The 23,258-nt window shown below is 35.2% G+C and overlaps 1 protein-coding gene across 1 annotated transcript in view; it reads left to right on the plus strand.

The window, feature by feature from the left end:
* The window catches only part of LOC150097879 (uncharacterized), a 365,709-nt gene that overhangs the window by 24,064 nt on the left and 318,387 nt on the right, over window positions 1-23,258 (plus strand). The window contains exons 2-3 of the mRNA XM_090406619.1: window positions 2,912-3,029; window positions 9,018-9,119. Coding sequence (XP_090262745.1) covers window positions 2,912-3,029; window positions 9,018-9,119 — 220 coding nt within the window. The remainder of the gene's footprint in view (window positions 1-2,911; window positions 3,030-9,017; window positions 9,120-23,258) is intronic.

The raw sequence follows: 23,258 nt of genomic DNA on the forward strand, positions 1-23,258 counted from the left end.
CCTTCCTCATTTATCCTCCTGACTCTAGGTATACAGTTTGATACTTCTTTCTTCTAACAACCCTTGACCATTTTGCACTGTTAACAATCTGCTTCAAACTGCCTCCTCCATCAATCAACTCATTGGACATCAAAAGATGCCACATGGTCACTGTTTTCCTTGGTAATGTTACACACCAGTCCTTCCCAGGTGGTTTTATCATATGCCTTTCTGGAGACATCTACTCTCTGAAGATTAGTCACTCCAGACACACCATCCATCCATCTCATTGAAGGTCTATCCTTATCCCCTTTTTCCAGGAACTTTACCTTATTATCATTTTTAGAAGTCCTCCTTCAGTCCTCTCAGTCTTTCCAAAGTATTTCAGCTTTCTTCTGTCATTATCTTTAAGGAGCCTTAAAGTTCTGCTGATCTTTTCTAGCACCCGTCCATTTGACTGCCTCAACACATTATTAGGTTGATAGCTAACTTGTATATGATAATCTCAACAGCCTTCTGTAACACCACATCTCAAAATCAACTATTCTTTTCCTATCAGAGTTCTTTAGATTCCAGATCTCACATCCATAAGCTGCTGTTAGAAAAACAGCTGCATCCAGAATCCTCAACTTTGTTCCTGTGGAGATAGATCTCTCCTTCCAGATTTTAGTCAAGTCTGTGACTGCTGTTTTAGCAATTCCTAGTCTTCTTCTGAACAGCAATTCTTCACATTAATAATGGATTCCAGGTATTCGAACTTGTGCTGACTTCCTCAGTTCTTTCTCCGTTAAGGTACACATGTTTCTCACGAGCTTCCCTGTCTGTATTTCCTTGGAAAACCATAACTTTTGTCTTGCTAGGATTGAGTTGAAGTCTTCTGTTCTTATTGATCTCATTAACTTTGTCAAGAATTTGTATGTATTCTCTCTTGTCATTACCAAGAAGTACTGTATCATCACCATAACTCAGATTACTAATCAATCTGGCATGTCCTAATTACTGTGTTAAGCTCATCCAATACTTTATGCACGATGTCCTCAGCATAAATACTAAACAGGTGAGGAGAAAGTAGGCAAACTTGCTGACCTGAAGCCCGCCTGTTAATCCAATACCTGTTCTTACAAGTTAGCTATCAACCTGATAATGTGTTGAGGAAATACCATTTATTTCATTACTTCCCACAATTTCATATGCTGAATGTGCAGTCAAAAGCTTTGGAGTAGTCTATGAAACACATTGCTATAGGAAGTCTAAATTCTTTATACTTTTCAGTGATCTGTTTAAGACAAAGGATGTGATCTCTGTTACCCGTTCCTTTCCTAAAACCTGCTTGTTTCTCAGGCATCTCTGCCTCAACTTTGGCCTAAATCCTATTTAAGATGATCTCTAATAAAATCTTGCTTGTGTTGAGAGATTAAACTAATAGTTGTATAGTTTTTGCAATTCTTCATATCTTCCTTCTTATGTAATGGTATGAAAATTGACTTCAAGTTTCTAGTCTGTGATGCTGACTTCCATATCCTTGTAATTAATCTATAAAACCCTTCTATCTCTCCATCCCCTGTGGCCTTAATTAATTCTGCTGGGATTCCATCATCTGTACCTTGTTGTTGTTGTTGTTCTTCTTCTTCCCTCTACGTGTTAGGCCATCTGGCCTGTTACAGGGCTAACTTAAGCCCTTCTAAGTCATATCCATCCTGAGGATAAGGTGACTAGCCCTATGCCTCCCGGCATATGGTGTAACTCGTGTTCATGGGGTCGGTTTGTCTGCTTGTGGAAGGAAAAACCCCTAATAAACTGGAGAGAAAAACCCTGCTGTCCATGCCCAAGACTGGCTAACTTGGCTATGTCCGAGAAAGATTCTTAAGCTCCTCATGTTTGTGACGGGAATTGAACCCAGGATACTCCTTTCCCAGGCATATGGTTGTGAAGCGCATAGCCATTAGGCTAACCACTCAGACCCTTATTGTTATTAAGCTGTTTAATTGTTTCTTTGACCTAATGCCTAAGCTCAGGAAGTTCCAAATCAAAATTCTCTTGGTAAGAGGGTACTTCCAAATTTTCGTTATCCTTTCAGCTGTACAGTTTCGCAATACTCTTTCCATCTGTTTTTGATTTCCAGTTCTTCTGTTAGTACTGCTTCATTCCAGTCTTTGATGACATTCAATTTGGGCTTAAACTTGTGCTTTAGGTCATGAACTAAATGAAACATCCTTTTGTAATTATGCCTCTTCATCTGGAATTCTATCTTTTCACACTTATTAGCATAAAAAATATTCCTTCTCCTGTCTCTACACAAGACAGCTTTTCTCACTTCTCTATTTAATATTTTATATTCTTTAGTTCTTGTGTCTCTTTGTTTCTCCATCCACCTCCTTTTGATTAAATCCCATGTCGAATTTGATATCCATGGGTCTCTTGGTCTTCTAATTGGGCCTAGATGCCGGCCTGGCTGGTCAAGTGGTTAGCGTTCCCACTCTTCAACCAACAGTTAGTGGATTCAAATCCTGCCGTGGACATAGATGTTTTTGATTGTCTTTAGAAGGAAGATGAATTTCATCACCCGGTGTGAGAGACCACCATCCTGCTTATTGGAGTCCTGAAGTGGCTGAAAAAGTTCCATGTTTGGTCTCTAGAGCGGGATTTCCGGATCATGTAAAAATAAATAAATAAATTACAAAAAATATATTTAAAAATTGACAAAAAATGGAAATCCTTAGCCAACCCAAGGTACAAATGCACTAGGTTTAGTAATAACCTTTTGTGGGTGGTAACCACATAAAAAAGAAAAGAAAAAGGTACTTCTCGGCTTCTTGGCTGTATCCTCTATTATAAACTTAACCCCTTCCCCACAGCATTTTAGGTGAGTACTCCTCACTAGTCACAAAAAGATCATCCAATCATGTTGAAGTTTCTTCTGTGAACTCCTTAGGGATTACTTTGACATCCAGTCTTTGCTTGATGGACCTGACTGGGAAGATTTTGGAGTTTCAGTCTTACTTTGGATTTTACTAGTTGATGGTAAAGTACCACAGTCTGCTCCTGGACAAGTATGCACATTGAAGACGCTTGTCTTCCACTGTGGGAAAGCCAGGATGTAATCAATCTGGTGCCTTGAACTATCAATGTTAGATGTCCAAATAAATCCATTGTGGGTGTTTCTAGAAGCAGTGTGAGTGTTACCTGAGCTTTCCACAGTACCACAGCCACTCCATGCTGTTTTGAGTCAGATCCTGAATAAATAACGAATTTACCATCCTCTCTTTTGAAATGACCTTCTCCATTTCATCTGGTCTCTGTAATTCCCAGGATGTCAATTGTGTACCTTTTCATCCCTTTACAGACAATATCAAGAGTACCCATCTGTAGACCCAGTACATTCCAAATGCTGATATAAAGTTCACCCCTGAGATTAATCCCATACCTTCTGTATTCCTCATTCACAGTAACAGTAACTTGTGTTGGGAACTGTAATATACTTCTCAAATAGGGCCCTCTGTCTGCTGATTATTCTGCCTGACAACCGATGCAGCATAATATGTATTATAAGGCACAAACATATTAGGATTTTAACTGCCTCCTAATTGTCATATCACCTACTCTGTGCTTCTATGTATGCTTAACTGAAAATTTCACGTGCTTGACTGTTTTGTGACTCTCTTTAATGACTCAATTTGAAGCAGTGTGACTGCCTTAATTATGAACAATTGCTCTGATACTATAACCTGATCCAGCATACACCAACTCAAACTCCAACTATCTTACCCATTTAAATTCCAGACCTGAGAAATTACCTTCAGTCTTCTTTTTTTTTTTTGTGATCATTTTCACTTGCCTCAAGAGTGAATGCAGGCATGTATGCCTGCACACTTACCACTCCTAACTCTAGTTGACTCTGAATCTCAAAACTTCTCTTCTCTAATGTCTTCAACAGACATCTGATCCGACCATTCAAGTGCATTCGATTAGTTTTATATATGCGAGGGGGGAGGGGTCTGGAAAGTTCTGATAAATGCCTAGAACAAAAATTATATTAAAGCAACTGATATAACTACAAGAAAGAACATAAAGGATATAAGAACATAAGTTACCTTCACAAATCTGCTACTAGTATGTTCTTTCTTGTGGTTATATCAGTTGCCTTACTATTATTTTTGTTCTAGGTGTTTAACAGAACTTTCCTTCCCTTTTCCCCTTGTAAGTAATTTGGTTTATCAAATTAATTATTATTGTTATGTGACATCTTCAGGGAGTCCAAAGACTCATCGAGGGAGGACATGTACTCGACAACTCTCTTGTCTCCACCACTCAGTCCTCCAACTACAATGAACCGCAACTACCATCATCATCATTTACACCAGCACCATCTACCACCCACCACCACCACTATTATTTTCACAGACAATCACAAACATCCATGGCCACGGTGGGATTCGAACCCACGGCCTTTTGGCTGGAGAGCAGATATGCTAATCACTCGATCAACCAGGCCCTTGGCCTCGTTGGCCGAGTGGTTAGCATATCCTTAATTGTATTCTTTATATCTGCAAACCTCTTCAGCCTATTCATTGTCTCATTTGCAGTTATGTTCATTTTTCTGTATTTGCTCTTATACTGTGGCAGCAGGCTTATCTTTCTCTCTCTCTCTCTCTCTCTCTCCTCCCACTTTTTGCTTCTTTCAGTACTTCTTCATGTATTCTTTCATGCTATATTTTATTACCTTTAAAATCATTTGTATCTTCAAATTGCTGCTTTCAGTTTCCCCTCTTTCCATTTGAATAGTTGAAGAAGTTGAATGAGAAATGCAATTCCATCAACCACATTTCATACTCTTTCTTCTGCTCCCTTGCAGATCTTTTTTATTTCTTTCTGTTCTATGCTATACCAATATACCTATATGAAATATTCTTCATTACTGCATCATTCATATGATCTACAATTTATTTCCTTGTTATCATTCAAATGCTGTTCATGTTTACTTATTTCCATTGCTTCACTTTTATCAACATTCTCAAATTTTTGCATCTTGAAGAACAGAAGGAACTTCCAATAATATTGGCTCTTATATCATCTGAGAGTCTCTGCATGAATGTAGTAACTGTTATGCCTCCAGTTAATGAGAATGATCATGCAGTAATTTGGGAAGTGACAGATCCTGTGAGAGCTTTGAGAACCACTTAAATCTCTATCATAAAAAATTTTACTTGCTTTAAGGTGTTTGTCTACTGTTATAGTTGATATTGTAAAAAAAAAAAAAAAAAAAAAAACAGTAAATGTTATGAAGAAAAATAATAAAATTCATGAAAACAACAAAAAAGTATGTAGTACTCGTTATGGAATCAGCCTCACTTTTTACTATATATAGACTTCTCTTTGCCCTTCCCTTCATGTGTCATCTCTTATCTAGGAGGTTGACTACCTAGATAATTGCGCCTTGGATATTCCAACACTGATGTAAAAATCTGATGACATATGCACTGTGAACAACCAGAGAGGAAGCTAACAGTCCATTTATACAGGGTAGAAGGGAGACCAAAAGATGGTGACTTGATCAGAAGGATGTGATGCCAGCTTGATCAATGCCTTGGAAATATCAAGAGCAACCACTGGAATAGTTAGTTAGTTTCGCATGATTATACAACGGCTGTGAGTCCCTTAGGGGAAGGTACGGCACCATCTCAATCCCCCCAAATTTTATCTGGGCTCGGGACTGGCATAACTGACGAATCAGGCTTACGGCTTGGTCAGTATTCCTCACTGTAATCCGTGTGTTCACGGGGCCGGTTTGCCTGCTTGTGAGATGAAAATCCTGCTGTCCATGCCCAAGACCAGCTAACTTGGCTATGGCTGAGGAAGATCCTTAAGCTCCTCACGTCGTCGACGGGAATTGAACCTAGGACACTCCTTCCCCAGGCATATGGTTGCAAAGTGCAAAGCCACTAGGCTAACTGCACGGACACCACTGGCATTTCTCTAAATTTTTTCATAGCTTGTGTGTGTATAAGATTAGCTAAGGTCTGCTGTGGAGTTAGTGGCAGTGTCTCTAAGTAATAAAGAAGTTGACCATTAATGACTTTTTCAATTATTTTCGAGAGTATTGAAGTGAGAGCAATTAGATGATAGTTAAAAGGTCAACATTTATCTCCCTTTTTTTAGGGATCTACTGGATAAAGACTTGCTTCCATGCTGTTGGATTGATTTCAGAGGTGTATGTCAGCTTGTAAAGGTGATACAGGATTGGTCAGCTAGATCTGACTGACTTTTATTGTGGCAACAGATGTATTTCTTGTGTTTTTTAGAGCTGATGTTGCAGATTTCCCAGTTTATCCATAAAATGCCAGTTGCATGAACAAGGAACTTTATACAGAGATTGTATTTCTTTAAAGTTCTGGCTATTTTTTCTGAGGTGCCTCTAAATAGAGAGAGAGAATGGTATTGCTATAATCTGCATCTTAAGAGGAATGTGAATTGATGGGACGAACAGCTTTTTTTTTTTTTTTTTTTTTTTTTTTTTTTTTTTTTTTTTTTTTTTTTTGACATTCTAGTCATTGGACAGGAAGGTGCAGTGAATAAATGAGAGTTCAGCAATGAGGGAAGCGTGGTGGTTGGAAAAGACTTTGGAGGCCCTGTTAACAAGGGCTTTTCTAACCTCATACTTTCTATCTGGCTAAGATTCATTGATGATGTGTTCTCCATTTAATCATATGGCTCAAGCAATTAGACTCTTTCCTCTTCTTCTTTTCTGATGGCCAGTACCCACAAAATTCATTTCACTAGAAAAAGAAAATAACAGTGGTCTGCGTTTTACAGATACTCAAATCACATTTCTTCCCAACAGCAGTCTTTTTTTTTTTTTTTTTTTTTAAAGTTTACAGGAAACCTGTCCCTACTGGGTAGATGCATCCCCCCCCCCTTTCCCGGTTATATGATATTATAGAAACTCTTAACAGGGCATCCAACTTCTATTCCAACCATGCTTCCCACCTATGAACTCTTATTCACTATACCTTCCTGTCCAATGGCTATAATGCAACAAAAAAAAAAATAATAAATAAAATAAAATAAATAAATTTAAAACAAAATAAAAAAATAATAATATTTGTCTCATCAGCTTACATCCCTCTCAACACCAAGTACGTATTAAAGATTCCTTGCAATTGGCATATTAATGATAAACTGGGAGATCTGCTAACATCTGTCATGAAGAACAAAATTAATACATCTGCAGTCAGTCAGGTCTCGAACTGGCCATGCTTTAGATACCTTGCAGAGAATCAAATGGGAAAAAAAAAAACACTTCCTACGCTTCACTGCAGCAAATACAAACTTGAAAGATTTTTTTTTTTTTTTTTTAGAATCGACAACAGATTAAAAAAAATTAATCTAAATAAATATGGTTGTATTCAACTTCCTTAGATTTGGAAAACATTAAGCCCTCCAGCCCAAAAGACAAGACTAGCCACCAGCACCCATAGAGAGCATCTCTCATAAGGCTTTAGGCTTCTAGTCTAACATATTCCACTTATTGTTTTGTGTGTTTTTTTGTGTATGTTATTACAGTTTTTATACTGTAATAACATACACAGAGAATGTCTCTGTGACAGATTAAATACTGGAACTGTTAAACTGTGTTTAATTATTTCTCTGTGCTATATTCATTCCATTAAACTTAATTATGAGCTTAATTCTGGTGGTACCAGCTTTTTTTTTTTTTGTTGTTGTTGTTGTACAACTCTAAGAATACTATTTGAGCCAGGAGACACTATTATTATTATCAAAGCTATTGAGCATTTTTATGATCTCCTTCTGTGAAAAGATCAGGAGGTGTACTGTAGGTGGTTCATGGAGTAGTGGAGAGAGATGCCTTATTATTTTAAATAAGGTGACTGTTCCATCAGGATGAGAAACAGTGGAGAGCATTGTTGGGCAGAAATTTTCTGTAAGATTAATTTCAGTTATTTCATTGAACAAAGCACTTGGTTCAAGAGAGTGTAAACTATAATCAGATCATGGAAAAGAGGCATAGAAATTCTAAAGGTCAACCCAATTGGATATGAGGCTGAGATTGGCTGGAGAAGGATAATCTGTAGAAAAAGTGACATGCAGAAGATTGTGGTCAGAATTACCTTGATGTTAACTCTGACCATCAGCAGTAGAGGGAGCTAGTTAAGGAAAGGTCTCCAAGGTGTTGGGAGAATGATCTGGATTATCTGGTATTCTAATAGGTTGGTGAACCATTTGTAGGATAGATTGCTAGATTGTTGCTGACAAAAACAATTCATCTTCTCTTTCAGCTTAGTCTTAGTTATAGAAGGGAACCAGCTTGAATTATGGAGATTAAACTCTCCACTGAAGATTTGGTAATTAGACTGTTTGTTATCAACTTTCAGAAATAAATATCAAAAAAGTCAGCATAATTATCAGAATTAGAGCAGTATAGGCAGAAAATACAGATAAAGTAAAACATGAAAATCTTTCTTTAGCTAAAGCAGATCACGTAAGGAGATTCCCACTCTGTGATCACCTTTTGTTGCATTTCTTCTATAAATTGTAAAGTAAATGAATGGTAATTCTCTTGCAAAGTGTGCCATCTTCTTGATAATTACTTGGCATCAAGAATGAATATTGAATTAAAGATTTATTTGCTATGTAATTTTGTATTAGTGAAAGTCCTAATATTAATGTTATTATTGTCTTAAATGGCATTTATCACAGTCAATTAATTTGGAAAATATTGATTATTAGCATATTGTCTTAATTTTGTTATTTATTTATTTTTGATTGCTGTGCTTGTACCCTCCTTACCACATATAAACCTGATTCAAATAAACAAGAGATGCACAGAAGTTGGTCATTAGCAAAGATTTTCAGCCAGCATTTGTAATACACGGGCAGTCATATTTTATTGTTTCTGATTGTATTATACTTGATTCATTTATTCTGCTCTGTTCTTTATTAGTCTGTTTAATACATAAGTTTTATTAGTTATTTTATCAAATGTTGAATGGTTATTTTCGGTCTTTTTTTGATTGTTATAGGATGTCTCATGCAAATTTCAAAAATTGAAACTACAATCAAAAGCTAAAATTTCCCATTTAACAAATCAGTTGAAAACTCAAGAGAGGTTAGCTCCATCAAAGGTAAAGCATATTGATTGAGAGTTTAAAAGCATCAAGCTTAGTGAATTAAACTAACTAAAGTTTGTTTTGGCTAGATAAGAATCTTTTACTGTGTTCTGTGTTAAATCAAACAGGTTTTACATCTGATGATGATCACATATAGTTATCCATTCCCAACTTTTGATGAGTTGTCTCTGTATTTCATAGTGTTTTGACTTTTAGGAAGAAATGCAAAAAACTTCACCATTGAAAAGAAATCATGACTGTATGTTAGTAAGTTTTGCAACCAGCTGGCAGAGCAAGTAGTATTGCTGCTACTTACTCTGACAGGTCATGCCAGGAGGGAGTTGAAGTCAGCATGCAGGGAGCTTGAGGCCACCCTAGAACCTTAGTCTTCAATTCCTGTATGGGAGCAATGTATCTGAATCTGTCTCACCCCCTACTGTATGTATCTCTATAAGTTTTCCTTTGTTACACCAACTGTGAATGATAACATAATAAATATTGCAATGATAGGAACTTAAGTAGATGTAATTAATAATATAAATGGAAGACTTATGCGAGAGATGTTTTATAGAATTTTTGCCCAAGTGTCAAGGGCATCATCAATATAAAAGTTAAATTAAACAAGTGTATAAACAAGGGTAAAGGAGAGATGATCACTCACAGCAGTACCCTCTACTTGATGTTAAAACTTGTTCTCACAAGTGAAGTGGCCAGATTGGATGACAAAATCTAAGAAACAAGAAATACCTGTGGGAAGTAAAGTAAATTGTTCTTGCCAAGAAATTATTTGAAGGCTTACTAAATGAAATAAGCAGTGATGGAATAGTGGTAGAAAACACTCAGCAGGACTGCATATCAATACTTGCAGTAGAAAAAGCCATGAAGAACCTGAAATGTTGAAAGGCAGCCGAAGTAGATGAAATTCGACTAAAAATGCTCAAATATGGTGGTATAAAAACCTTCTACAGTAGCTGCAATGCATAATTCAGAAGGCCTGGTGAGAGGGTTGAATTCCAGATGATTGGAGTGGAGCTATCATAGTATCCATCTATAAAAAGAGGAATGAAACTGAATGTGAGAATTACAGAAGAATTTCTCTGTTGAGTGTTCTTGGTAAGATTTATGGAAGTCTTCTTGAAAAGCAGCTGAGAAAAATTGTGAAAGGAAAGCTTGGAATAGAATCTGGATTTGGGCCAAATCAAAATTGTCAGATTTTCACTTTTAGACAAATAGTCGAGAAATCATGAGAATATAACAAGGATATGTATTTTAAGTTTTGTAGATTTGGAAAAGGCATATGACAAGGTGGAAGAGAAATGCTGTTTAAAACAGTACATTTATATTGGTGAAAATGGGACATTATATCATGCAATACTTCTCTATATGTGAGTTATAAGTCAGCAATTAGAATCGAAGGAAGTACAGGAAAGATGGTTTGATGTTTTCAATCAGGTATGAAAGAAGGGTATACATTACCTCTCCTGTTATTCATCATCTATATCAGCGCTTCCCAAACTGTGAGCCACGGCCCCCTTGGGGGCTGTAGGTTTTGTTGAGGGGGACTGTGAAATAATGAAAACAAATTGAAAATGTTTTAAGACTAAGTAGATTTTTTTTAATCTTAAAAGAAACGTATTTAATTTTTATTGTTTACTATTTCTTTCTTGTTATTTTTTATATTTTAATGGAAAAAAAATCACACATTGGTGCGAGTTCACAAATTTTCCTGCGTATTTCGGAGCTTAATGAATATTAGTAAATATATGCTTATTCATATAAGTTTCATTTCAAAGCAGAAATCTAAGAATTGCAGTTTCAAATATATCACCAATATTGATTTTTTTGTGTGGCAGTATTGTAACACATCCATCACAATAAGAGAGAATAAATGACTACTATTTGGGTTTTTTTTGGTCAAATTTATTTTAAAACAAATTTATAGCAACTAGTTTCACCAACTGTGGCTGCTGGCTTCATCAGGATAAAAGAGGTATAAAAATAGTAAGAACACTTAAATGCTAAAAACTGTTCACACTAAAACCATAAAATAAACCGAATAAAATACAATTGTATTTTTTATAAAAGCAGAAGAACGCGTACATCACACACATAGCGCGTGTATGATCTGCTAGTTGTTGTGTAGGAACGATTTGTAGTTGGCGGCAAAATTCAGTTCTGACATGTTGAAGGATCTAATACGGGTCTTCCAGATCTCTGGCAGAATCAGTCTTTGGTTTCTATTAAGGTCTTGTTCTGAGCAGAGAACCGTTGTGGCTGCTTTTATAATTCAGGAGGGGAAGTCCTCCTCTAAGTAGGGCATTGAGATTTTATCCCATTCTATAATGTGATTAGTCCTAGCAATATGAAAGGCTAACCCCGATTTGTCTTCTCTATTATTATTGACGTCTCCTATGTGCTCCTTCTTCCTGATTTTAAAGCTTCTTGAAGTCTGGCCAATATAATTCAAGCCGCACGAGCAGGGTATGTTGTAAACTCTGGCATATTTAAAAAATGGATGACTGTCTTTTGGAGATCGTAAAAATTGGCGAATGGTCTGTGCAGGTTTAAAAGCTACTCGTATACCATGTGGCTTGAGGAGTCTGGCAATCTTATTAGAAATTGTCCCTACAAACGGAATCCCAATGGTAGAATTATAATGTATATCTTCAGATTGTCTTTGTGAGGGGTCACAGAAAAGTATCTTGTGGATCAATTTCTTAGGATAACCATTCTTTGTAAGGTCATTTGCTATCAGGGAAAGTTCAGCTTGGAAGTCTTTATCATCTGTCATAATGAGAGAGACTATTTTTTAGCAGGTGTACAATGCTAAGTTTCTGAGAAATATGGTGTGAAAAAATGAAGTGCAAGTATTGGTGGGTTTGCGATAAACTGTAAGGCTGATACGTCCATCTATTGATTTCTTGATTAAAATATCCAGAAATGGTAATTGGTTATCTTTCTCAAGCTCTAGAGTGGAACTAGTTACCATTTCTGGACAATTTTAATCAAGATATCAATAGATGGACATATCAACCTTACAGTTTATTGCAAACCCACCAATACAGGTAGATACTGGCACTTCACTTCTTTACACCATATTTCTCAGAAACTTAGCATTGTACACATGCTAAAAAATAGAGCCTCTCTCATTACGACAGATGATAAAGACTTCCAAGCTGAACTTTCCCTGAATCAAATGAGCTTACAAAGAATGGTTATCCTAAGAAATTGATCCACAAGATACTTTTCTGTGACCCCCCCCCCACAAAGACAATCTGAAGATATACATTATAATTCTACCATTGGGATTCCGTTTGTAGGAACAATTTCTAATAAAATTGCCAGACTCCTCAAGCCACATGGTATACGAGTAGCTTTTAAACCAGCGCAGACCATTCGCCAATTTTTACGATCTTCAAAAGACAGTCATCCATTTTTTAAATATGCCGGAGTTTACAACATACCCTGTCTCGTGCGGCTTGAATTATATTAGCCAGACTTCAAGACGTTTTGAAATCAGGAAGATGGAGCACATAGGAGACATCAATAATAATAGAGAAGACAAATCGGGGTTAGCCTTTCATTTTGCTACTAGTCACATTATAGAATGGGATAAAATCTCAATGCCCTACTTAGAGGAGGACTTCTGCCAAATTATAAAAGAAGCCACAACGGTTCTCTGCTCAGAACAAAACCTTAATAGAAACCAAGGACTGATTCTGCCTGAGATCCGGAAGACCCTTATTAATCTTTCAACATGCCAGAACTGAATTTTGCCGCCAACTACAAATCTTTCCTACACAACAACTAGCAGATCATACACGCGCTATGCGTGTGATGTATGTGTTCTTCTGCTTTTATAAAAAATACAATTGTATTCAGTTTCTTTTATGGTTTTAGTGTTAACAGTTTTTAGTATTTAAGTGTTCTTATGTTGGATTCTGATTAAGGAGAAATTTTAATTATTAATATTCCTTATAGAATCCAACTTAATCCACAATACCAAAGGCTATACTTGTAAAAATTATTTGATATTAATCCCATGATTGTAAATTATTATTCATGTAATTGCCTTGAGTTTATTTATTAAATTTTATTAATTAATCTAAAATATGTGTTAGCAATGATAGGACCTTGTATTGAAATATTCAGTTTATTTTGATTATTCCTAATTTAATATATATTATAAAGAATTGTATATATAAGTTTAATATGCCTTATGTGAATTATAATATTTGGATTTTTTATTTATCACTACCAGTATGTAAAGTTATGCAATATTTCTGTTTTTATTTTATTTTGTTTGTTACTATGGAGACGGGCTAGAAATAGCTAGTGCGTGCATGGATCGTGAGATATGGTATTCAACTGCAGAGAAGGAATTGACATAAGAGAGCATGAGAAACAATTTTGGGCGAGAAAAAGAAGGGAGGTATATAAGCTGAGAGCGGAGAAAACCGTGGCTCTTCTCTTTTTCAGGACCGACCATGCTGGGACACAAGAGCTTTGAGCATAGCACAGGCAGACGAGGAGAATACTGAGAGGCAGCAAAGTGAATGCAAAGGATTGCTGTGTCTAGAACTTTAGTGCTGTAATTGGACTATTTAAGGACCGGGAAAGTAATAGGCAACTGAGAATAATTCTAGAAGTTAAAGAATTACTACGCGTTCCATTAGTTTCATGGAACTTTAACAGAGAGCTGAATTGGTCGAATAGTGTTAAAGAAGGAATGAGCATTTTCCTTTATCCAAGTACGTCTATACACGTGAAGTGCGACCATTAATAGTTCGGTTATCATTGAGAAGATTTATTCTAAATAGTGCTGCCATAGTGTGCTAAGTAAATATAGTTATAAAGTGTGCCCATAGTGAAATTGATGAGCAAAGGATTTATCCGGTAAGAACTATCCAATTTCATGTTACATCAGTGTAGAGATGTATGTGTAATTCCTCCTGTTATTCCCCACATTAACTATAACGTTTTTTTGCTGAAATCAGCCGGAGTATGAAGTATGCAAGTGTATACTCATGAAGCAGTTGTTGCCACCATTAATATATTGAGACTTTACTGACTATGTGATAATAGTAAAATTTGTTACTAAGAGATTTTGTGATATTGAACTCTATTAAAAGTTATTTTAATATTGTAAAAGCTATAAGTCTGATAGCAGAATGCCCATAGTCTGAATCTGTAAGATGTTGTGACCAGTTAAGCTAAGACATTTATATTATCTTGTTCTCAGAATTGAGTTTATATGTATAATATATAACCCAGAATTAAATGTTTTGTTTTGATGATTTTAAAATTGTGTTGGAGATTTTAAAATTCATGAAATTATCGGACCTAGCGGGAGCTTCAAACATAAGAGATAAACTCAGCCTACGTAAGAAATAATATTGATATAAATTTAGTTGATGGTTGGTTTCACTACATTTCATTAGACTAATCTAGATATAGAGTGATGCAGTCTAAAAATATAAATTTCTCTATATTTAAATTAGTAATCAACCAGCAGCTTATTACTTGTTTAAGAACAGAGTTAAAACAAGATGGCAGATCAAAAATAGGAAGTACGATCCAACACTTACTATTTTTATACATCTTTTACCCTGATGAAGCCAGCAGCCACAGTTGGTGAAACTAGTTGCTATAACTTTGTTTTAAAATAAATTTGACCAAAAAAAATCCCAAATAGTAGTCATTTATTGTCTCCTATAGTTCGTGTGGTCAAAAATAACAGTATTACTAACACATCCATCAATAGTTATTAAGCTTCTTTTAATTGTTTTTCATTCTTTCTTTATTACTAATCGTTTTATGTTTCATGTGCTTGTACTGCAAATGTACAATAACAATATATCTATCTATATAAAAATATGAGATAATGTGGCATGTGAAATGTATATGTATGATGCTAAAAATTTAATATTTGCATTTAATTTTTGCATTATTCGCTGTGTATGTTTTGTATTGAATATAAATACAATAAATGTTATAATAATATGTCTATATGACGATTTTTTTTCGAGGAAGGCCGTGATATATTTTAATTTTTCCTAAGGGGGCCCTGACATCCAGAAGTTTGGGAAGCACTGATCTATATGATCGCATTATGGAAGAAAGTGGTATTAAACCAAAATTGGTGATGCTCTGAGCTCTTTGTTCTATACAGATGATGCTATACTTCTGAATAAATCCAGTTCAAATCTGCAGTATTCCCTAACTAAATTGAATAACTGTTATGAAAATCAACAATGAAAATAGACAGATACATTGAAACATCAACTGCATCCTGAATGGAGAACCTATAGAACAGATAAGATTTCAGCTGTTTAGATGCAATTTTTAGTGAAGACAGCAAATTAAATATGGAAATAGGCAACACGATTAACAAAGCTGGTATTTACAGGAAGTCAACTGAATAAATTTATATTTAATAAGAGAGAAATTAGTCAAAACACTAAACTAGCTATATACAAGACAGTGTTCAAACCAATTTTAACTTATGTACCTGAGAGCTGGGTTAGAAATGAAACACTTGATCGAACACTGGAGACCACAGATTCTGAGAAAGGTTGGAGAGTGAACAAATAACATTAATGGCAATATCATTAAAAATAAGGATATTAGGAAAGAACCTGTTAGCTTTCTGGAATGGGTTAGCAGAGCTAATCTCAGGTGGTATGGCTACTTAAACAGAATGGGAGACGAAAGGTTAGAAACCATGTTTATTTTGCCAGGATGGCAGGAAAACTATCCAGAGAAAGACCAAATCTAGATGGAGTGATACAGTAAAAAGTGCCTTTGAAGACAGAAACATAAGATCTTGTAATATTGGAGTCTTGACAGATAACAGATTAATTTGAAGGAAACTTGTTGATAGGAAGTTGGTAATGATGTAACTATTCATGTAGTACTATCATAATATTCTGAACACCTCCTGAAGGTACACAACAGGAATTTGATGATGATAATGAAGAAATTATATTTTTGTTTAATTCTTTAAGTGAAGTGTAAGCTAGTATAAGTAGCACAGTTGTGAAGATACTTCACAACTGGGCAACTTGTATATACAGTCTGATGACTTCACATGGATTTCCCTAGTATCACATAATGTAAAGGACACTTTCTTTTGGACTTGCATAATACTGTGTGATGTCCCCTACCAGAACAGTTTCAACTTTTATGAAGGTCTCATCAGTGGAGGCCACATCCATGAAGATTAATCATATATTTTCCATATACAAGCAATAAAAAGGTTTGTCACCATTTGAAGTACTCTGGATCAGAAATAGTTGTATTAAATTTTTTCACTTTATTTCAAGTAAATTACATTTCCCAAGAAATTGCATTCTTTTTTTTAATCATTTATCCAAGTAAAAGCAAAGTGTGTGTGTGTGTGTGTGAAGGCATCTTCATGATTGGGACGTCATCAGCCTCTATATAAAAGTAGCCCTGTTTCTTACATTTGGAAAGGATCAGACAAGAATATGATTTCTTTGCAAGTGTAATTTACTTGTAACCAAGTGAAAAAACTTTTTACTGCCTGTGGGAAAGTTCTATTGGAGCAATTGTAATATTTCATCTAGAGGAACATTTATGAAGAGAGAGAGATGCAATAACCAGGCTAATTAAGAAATCACTAGGATAAAGACTAAATTGTAAGATTTTTTCTTTGGAGTGCAAACTGTTCTTAATCAAGAATATAGTTTTACCCATGAAGGCTGAGAGTAAGCCAGAAAGGTACTTTGCTATTTTATAACACAGTGAACCGATGCAGTTGATGACAGATCATAATTGAACATTTGTTTTGCAGATTTTAGGGAGTCCATACAATTTATAAGGATTATCATGATAGGCTTTAAGATTTTTTTTTGGTTTCAGCATCCCAAAAGGAGAGACTATTGATGGTTTGTTCGATTTAGTTATTTATTGGACTAGAAGTCAGTTTTTTTTTCAGAAAGAGGATGATAAGTAGGTTGACACATATCATGTGTCAACTAAACACTGGGAAATTTCTAAAAGTGAAGGGAAGGGGCGGGGCTAAAATAATTAAAGTTATATAATTTTTTGAAATATTTATTTATTGAATGACACATGGTTTTATTATATTGGCAGAATTATAAAATATTTTCAAAATTAAAATTCTTTCTAAAGAAAATAAAAACAACATATGTTCTCATGTAGATTGAAGCAAAATGAAAAACTTTATTATATCAATCCCATTCTTCTGCATGGTTTGACGTTTCTACACCATTTGAACTTTCATCGTTTAATTTGTTCAGGTCTTCCCTTGCTTTTGTAGGAAAAACTTTCAGTGTCTTCCTTTTGTATCTCACAGGTTGTGACAAGATATCAACTGGCTGGTACACCCAAGTGGCCAGCATGGCAGCAAATACTTCTCCCATCACTCTTACCTAAAGGAATTAGCTGTCTCTAAATGCTTGTCCTAGTGTGCTTTGTTTTATTAGTGAGCACTCTGCATCCTGTTTAAAAAAAGAAGTATTAGTTACAATGCACTGGGAAAAGGGTCAGGGTTAAAGAAGATAGCATTGTCTGGGACAATGCAGGACACTGCATACTGTCTTAAAAAAAAGAAGTGTTAGTTATATTGTACCAGAAAAAAGGTCAGAGTAAAAGAAGATAAAATTAATTTTTTTTTAAAAATGAGACAATTGCTAAAATGGATGGAATGCCAGGACAAGCATAAACCTGGATAGTCCCGCACAAGTGATGATACTTCCCGGCCAAACAGGGAAGTATCATCACCCTACCATATTGCAGATTTATGCTTAAGAGAGATGCAGAAATGTCCATAGATAGAACTAGATAGCAAAGCTTTCTTCTTCATAGGGGACCCTATCATTTGAAAGAAGAAGAATGATATGTACTGTGATCATATAGCAATATGGTAATTTTCCTGTAATATTTCTTTATCTTAAACTACAATAGGTTTTCAAAGTTTTATCAGCCTTAGTGATAATAAAATTTGTATTTTTATTCACAGAGGATCAGAAAAATGTGGAGACACAAGCTTACACTTCAAAATAGCATTTTTGTAATTGATTTTTTGCATAGTCCAGAAACCTTGCTCTAGAGACCAAACATTTGAACTTTTTCAAGTATGTATATATTTATTCTAAAAAGATAGAACATGTGATTATAAAATGCATTTTTTTTGTCACTTTGATAAGCAAAGTGCAAAATAATAAGCAGCCACGAGAAAATGTCAAGTGAAAATAATCATTATATATATATATAAAGGAATTTTGTAAGTTTTGTAATAAATATTGTTATCTATAATAAGATGATGTTAAAGTCAAATTGTACATACAGAGAATTTATGACATCAACTGAATTAAATTTATCAATTAAGTTAAATTCATTAAATTATTAAATTTATAAATAAATAAAGGTGGCCATTAGGTGGTGAAGAAAATTTAAAGACTAAAGAGGGATAAGTTTAAATTTTAAAATTGTGTGTGGCGTTATTCATTATTTGTTATTTAAATATTGTTGAATTGAAAGCTGTGATCAGTAGGCAGTGCTTGGTGTAGTTTAAGTTCTGTATTAATTAAATTTCTATGTGTTTCTTATGTGGATCTTTGAATGTGAGCAAAATGGCAGTGAAATGTAGATTGATGCAAAAGATGAATGCAAGTTGAACAGATTTTTCAAAAATTATGAGGTACCATGAATGCAATATGTATGCTTGGGGATAGATTAATAGGAGAGATGAGAGAGAGTTTGGGTGTGCAAGAAGTTCAACATGTTTATGGTGTTGGATTCTGATTATATAGAGATTGGAGTAATTATTATTTGTTTCAGAATCCAACATGATCTTCCATCACATAGGCTAGACTTGTAAATATTAATTAATGTAATTCACTTGTTTATAATTTAATATTCATATAACTACCTTTAATTTTATCTAATATTTAATTAATTAATCAAAGATATGTATTAATAATGAAAAGACTGTATTAAACATTATTAAGCTATTTTATTCATTACTATAGTAATATTATAAGAACTTGAATTTGATAATTTAACTGCACATTAATTGAAATGTAAATATTCTTTGTTTATTCCTATTTGTAGAAGTTTAGCATTATGCAATATCTCAATTTTATTATGTTTTGTTTTGTTGTCATGGAGACGTATGTAAGTGAGTGAGCACGTTTTGGAACACCACGTGAGGAGAAGGTTTATTGAAAAGAGTTTTAGAAAGAAATCACGAGAATAATTTAGATGGGAAGAACAGATATATAAGCGATGAATGCTGAAATTATTTATGAATTAAGGGGAGATTAAAGGAATTAAGAGAGAGAAAAAGGAGAGGATTGGCATTAGGTTGGAATCGGAGCATTCGGCATTCGGGAATCACAGTGCGATAATAGTGAGTCGGCAAGTCACTCAAGCAGCTAAATAGAGTCTACTAGTCGAGAGGCAGTTAGCTAATAAGTTGTAGAATAACAATTATAGCTACGGAAGACAGCTGAGTGACTACTAAATAGACTAGCACTACTTGAGTTGAGATTTAATTTCAGGGCCGACCTGTCAAGGACACACAGAATCTTGAAATAAAGCACGGAGTTACTAGAGTAGTAGTAGAGGCTGTAAAGTTGAAGTTTAGCGTTAGCTGTGTTTAGAATTATAGTGCCTAAAGAATTATTTGAATGCAGGAGGAATGAACAACTGTGCATATAAAACCTCAAGTTAAGAATTATTGTGTGTTGCCTTATTTCATGCGTGATCAGTAGTACTTTATGCAACAACGTTTGTTTATGTGTATTGTGACCGATGATTAATTCAGTTATTGCTTAGAAGAATTTATTTAATGAGTGCCGTTTACTGTTTAAAGTGTTTACAGTTATAAAAAGTGTATATGTATAAGTAGATGAAGATAGAAGATTATCGGTAAGATTATCCCAACCATTAATATTCCTATACAGAGAAGTGTGAGAGTTTCATTCTAGAATTTCCTTATACTGACAGTAACTATTGAGGAAGTTAGCTAAAGTGTAAATTTAAAAGTGTTTGTGAAGAGGGATTACTGCAATTTTTGTTGTATTTGGAACTTAAGGAACTGTGAGAAGACTGTAATATAGAGATAACAGATTTACCATTGTATGAGTTGAATGATTGAATTTATTTGAGGAGTTAAAATGTTTGTGATATCTTAATTACTGAATTGAAGTTAAGTGTAGAATTTGTGATTTTAAAATTAAATGTTTGTTTTTGTTTATCTAAAGTTGTATTTTGCCTGAATCTATTTTACTGCACCATTCATAAAATATTCGAACCAAAGCGGGTAAATTAAGTAAGTCAAATATACTCGGCCAGTATATATAATATTAACATCTAAAAGGAGAGATAGTTGTGAGTTGGTTTTTCTTCAGTTCTTGAACTAATTCAGATATAGAGTGGCACAGTCTTTAAATATAAATTTTCTCTATATTTGAATTAGAAATCAACTTGCAACCTATCAATTAGTTAAGAACATCGTAATAGTAATCATATCGGATCCAAAGTATAGATTGAGACGAAGTAGGATCAACAATGGATTATGAGATGTCATGGGCAGTAGTTTGCAAAAGATCATGGATGTGGCTATGGAAGTAAGCAGAGTTAAGGGATATTATTGCGTACATGAAAGACAATAATGGTAAGACAGCAGGCCTAACTGGCAGTGAGTTAATGTCAATGAGTGGAAAGACAGCAGGTGTAACTGGTAGTAAGTTAGCGACAGTGAGTGGTAAGACAGCAGACGTGCAAGGCAGTGAAAAATGCGATTGGCATAAATGGCAATGAGAGAGTAATTGAAGAGGTGAAAGCAGAGTTAGTAAAGATGAAGCAAGAGTCGAACATATGAGGATTGAACTGAGAATTATTCATTTTTCATCCCATTGTTCCTCGTCTTTCCATGCAGATCTGCATGGAAAGGCGAGGAACAATGGGATGAAAAATTGCCTTTTGAAAGAGATATTGAATGATTTGAGAGTAACCCTGTATGGAGATTCAATGATTGGAGGTGTGGGGTTAAAAAAGTGTACAAGATTTGTTTTCCAGGAGATAGAATGAACAGGGTGATTGAAGCATTGACTACAAGGAATGAGTGAGCAAAAGAGTTGGTAATGGTAGTTGGCACAAATGGTTTGGTTGGAAACAAGGAAAATGTAAGGATGGTCCAGGAGGCTGTTAAGAAGAATGAAAGATAACTGTGTGGTAGGTAAGGCAGTCAGCACGTGTTGCCAAGGCATGATGAGTTGAGAAGGTGAGCAAAGATTATGAATGGTATTCCAGCAGAGTTGTGTGAGGAAAAAGGAGTTCATTTTGTGAACATGTGGGATGAATCTGAGGGAAAGTTGGAATTGTATAAAAGAGATGGGCTACATTTAAATGGATTTCGTGTGTGTTTTGCTACATTTAAATGGATTTAGTCTAAATGTTTGTTTCTACGTTTAAATGGATTTGCTGCAAGAGAAAATAATGATTGAAGTGAATGGAGAATCTGAGACAGAAAGAGGTGTGAACACGAAATGGACAGGGAAACAGGGGGGAGGTCAGGATGGACAGGGGGGCACTGTGTGAGAAGCATAGATGATGGTTTCAGAAGTGGATGTGTGAGTGTGCAAGAAAGGATTAAGATAGTCAAGGATTTGGCAATAACATTTAGGCCTTGGGAGAGGTGTAATATTAAAGATGATAGAGAGGGATGCTGGGGCAGGAAGAATATGGAGGAGTCATATCTGAGAAGTGGGTTCAATAGAACTTGTTATAGAAATAGAAATAAACTAGTGTGCATGTTTATGAATGCTAGAAGTATTCAAAAGAAGGGAAATTAAATTATGACATTGTTAGAGTTCATTTGCCTAAAAATTGTTAGAATAAGTGAGATGTGGTTGGATGAGGATGACATTCTGACAAGAATAGGGTAGAGGGATATCTAGTCTTTCATGAAGAGAGAGAGAGAGAGAGAGAGAGACAGGAAAGAAGGGGGAGTGTTGTTGATGATGGCAAAGAAGTTTGCAGCTGTATCATGGAATGAGGGATTGGATGGGAAGGAAATCATTGTTTGCTCCCTACTCAAGAACTATCTGGCAGAGGCAATGACTGTATGTATTCTAAAGGTCAGAAGATTAAATAATGTAGGTATAAAATGAATGATTGAAGATGTGAAGCATGCAGTCTGGAAGAAAAGGCATTGCCATGGCAGCACAAGATGCGTAGTAATAATCAGTTATTTGAGAGTACAAAGAACAAGCATGGAAAGTGACTTGCTTGATAAGGGCAGCAAAAGTGCAGTATGAGCAGCAGTTAGCATATGAGACTAAAAAAAAATCCTAGGGAGTTTTTTTCAACATGTGACCAGTAGAAAGAAGAATGATTACGGAAGGATGATATTGGTAGAATGATAGCCACCGAGAAGGATATAGTAGAAGTGTTAATTGAGCAATTCGTTAAAGTATTCCATCCTTGTGAATGTGACATAATGCAGAACTTGAGAGTAGCGGAGAAGGGGGAAAAGAACCACTAATAGCAAGTAAGCAGGAGGTATATGAGGAACTGAGTTAACTTGATGTCAATAAGACCTTAGGACTTGATGGTGTATTCCCTCAAGACACGTCTTGAGGGAATGTTCCAAGGAGTTATCAACAGCTTTAACATACCCTTTTTAGCATGCATCTTAGATTGGCCAAATTCCAAAGGAGTTGCAAGACTAAGGCATCAAATTATAGGCCAATCTGCTTGTCTGAAGTTGTGGTCAAGGTATTAGAGAAACTGATGAGGACCACAATTCAGAACCAGGTTGACAGCAGCAGAATTCTCTTTGATAGAGAGTATGGGTTTGCTAAAGGAATATCTTGTTTTAGCAGTCTGCTTACTTATTATGACAAGATGACAAATGCATTGGACGAGGGGACGTGCACACAACAGTATATTTAGATTTTGCAAAGACCTTCAGTAGATTGCTACATGACAAGTTGGTAATTTAAATTGGTAGATTAGTGCATTGGATTGGAGATTGGTTGCCTGATAGGTATTAGCAGGTTGTGTATTGGGGTGGGGGGAGTGATATATCAGAAGAGGAAAGTCACTAGTGGTGTGCCTGAGGAATCTACTATTTTGGGGCTATTCTTGTTTAATGTT

Source organism: Typopeltis vanoorti, chromosome 16 (assembly GCF_054136105.1).
Source record: "Typopeltis vanoorti isolate ZY-2024b chromosome 16, IOZ_Tvanoo_1.0, whole genome shotgun sequence".
Lineage (NCBI taxonomy): Eukaryota > Metazoa > Arthropoda > Arachnida > Uropygi > Thelyphonidae > Typopeltis > Typopeltis vanoorti.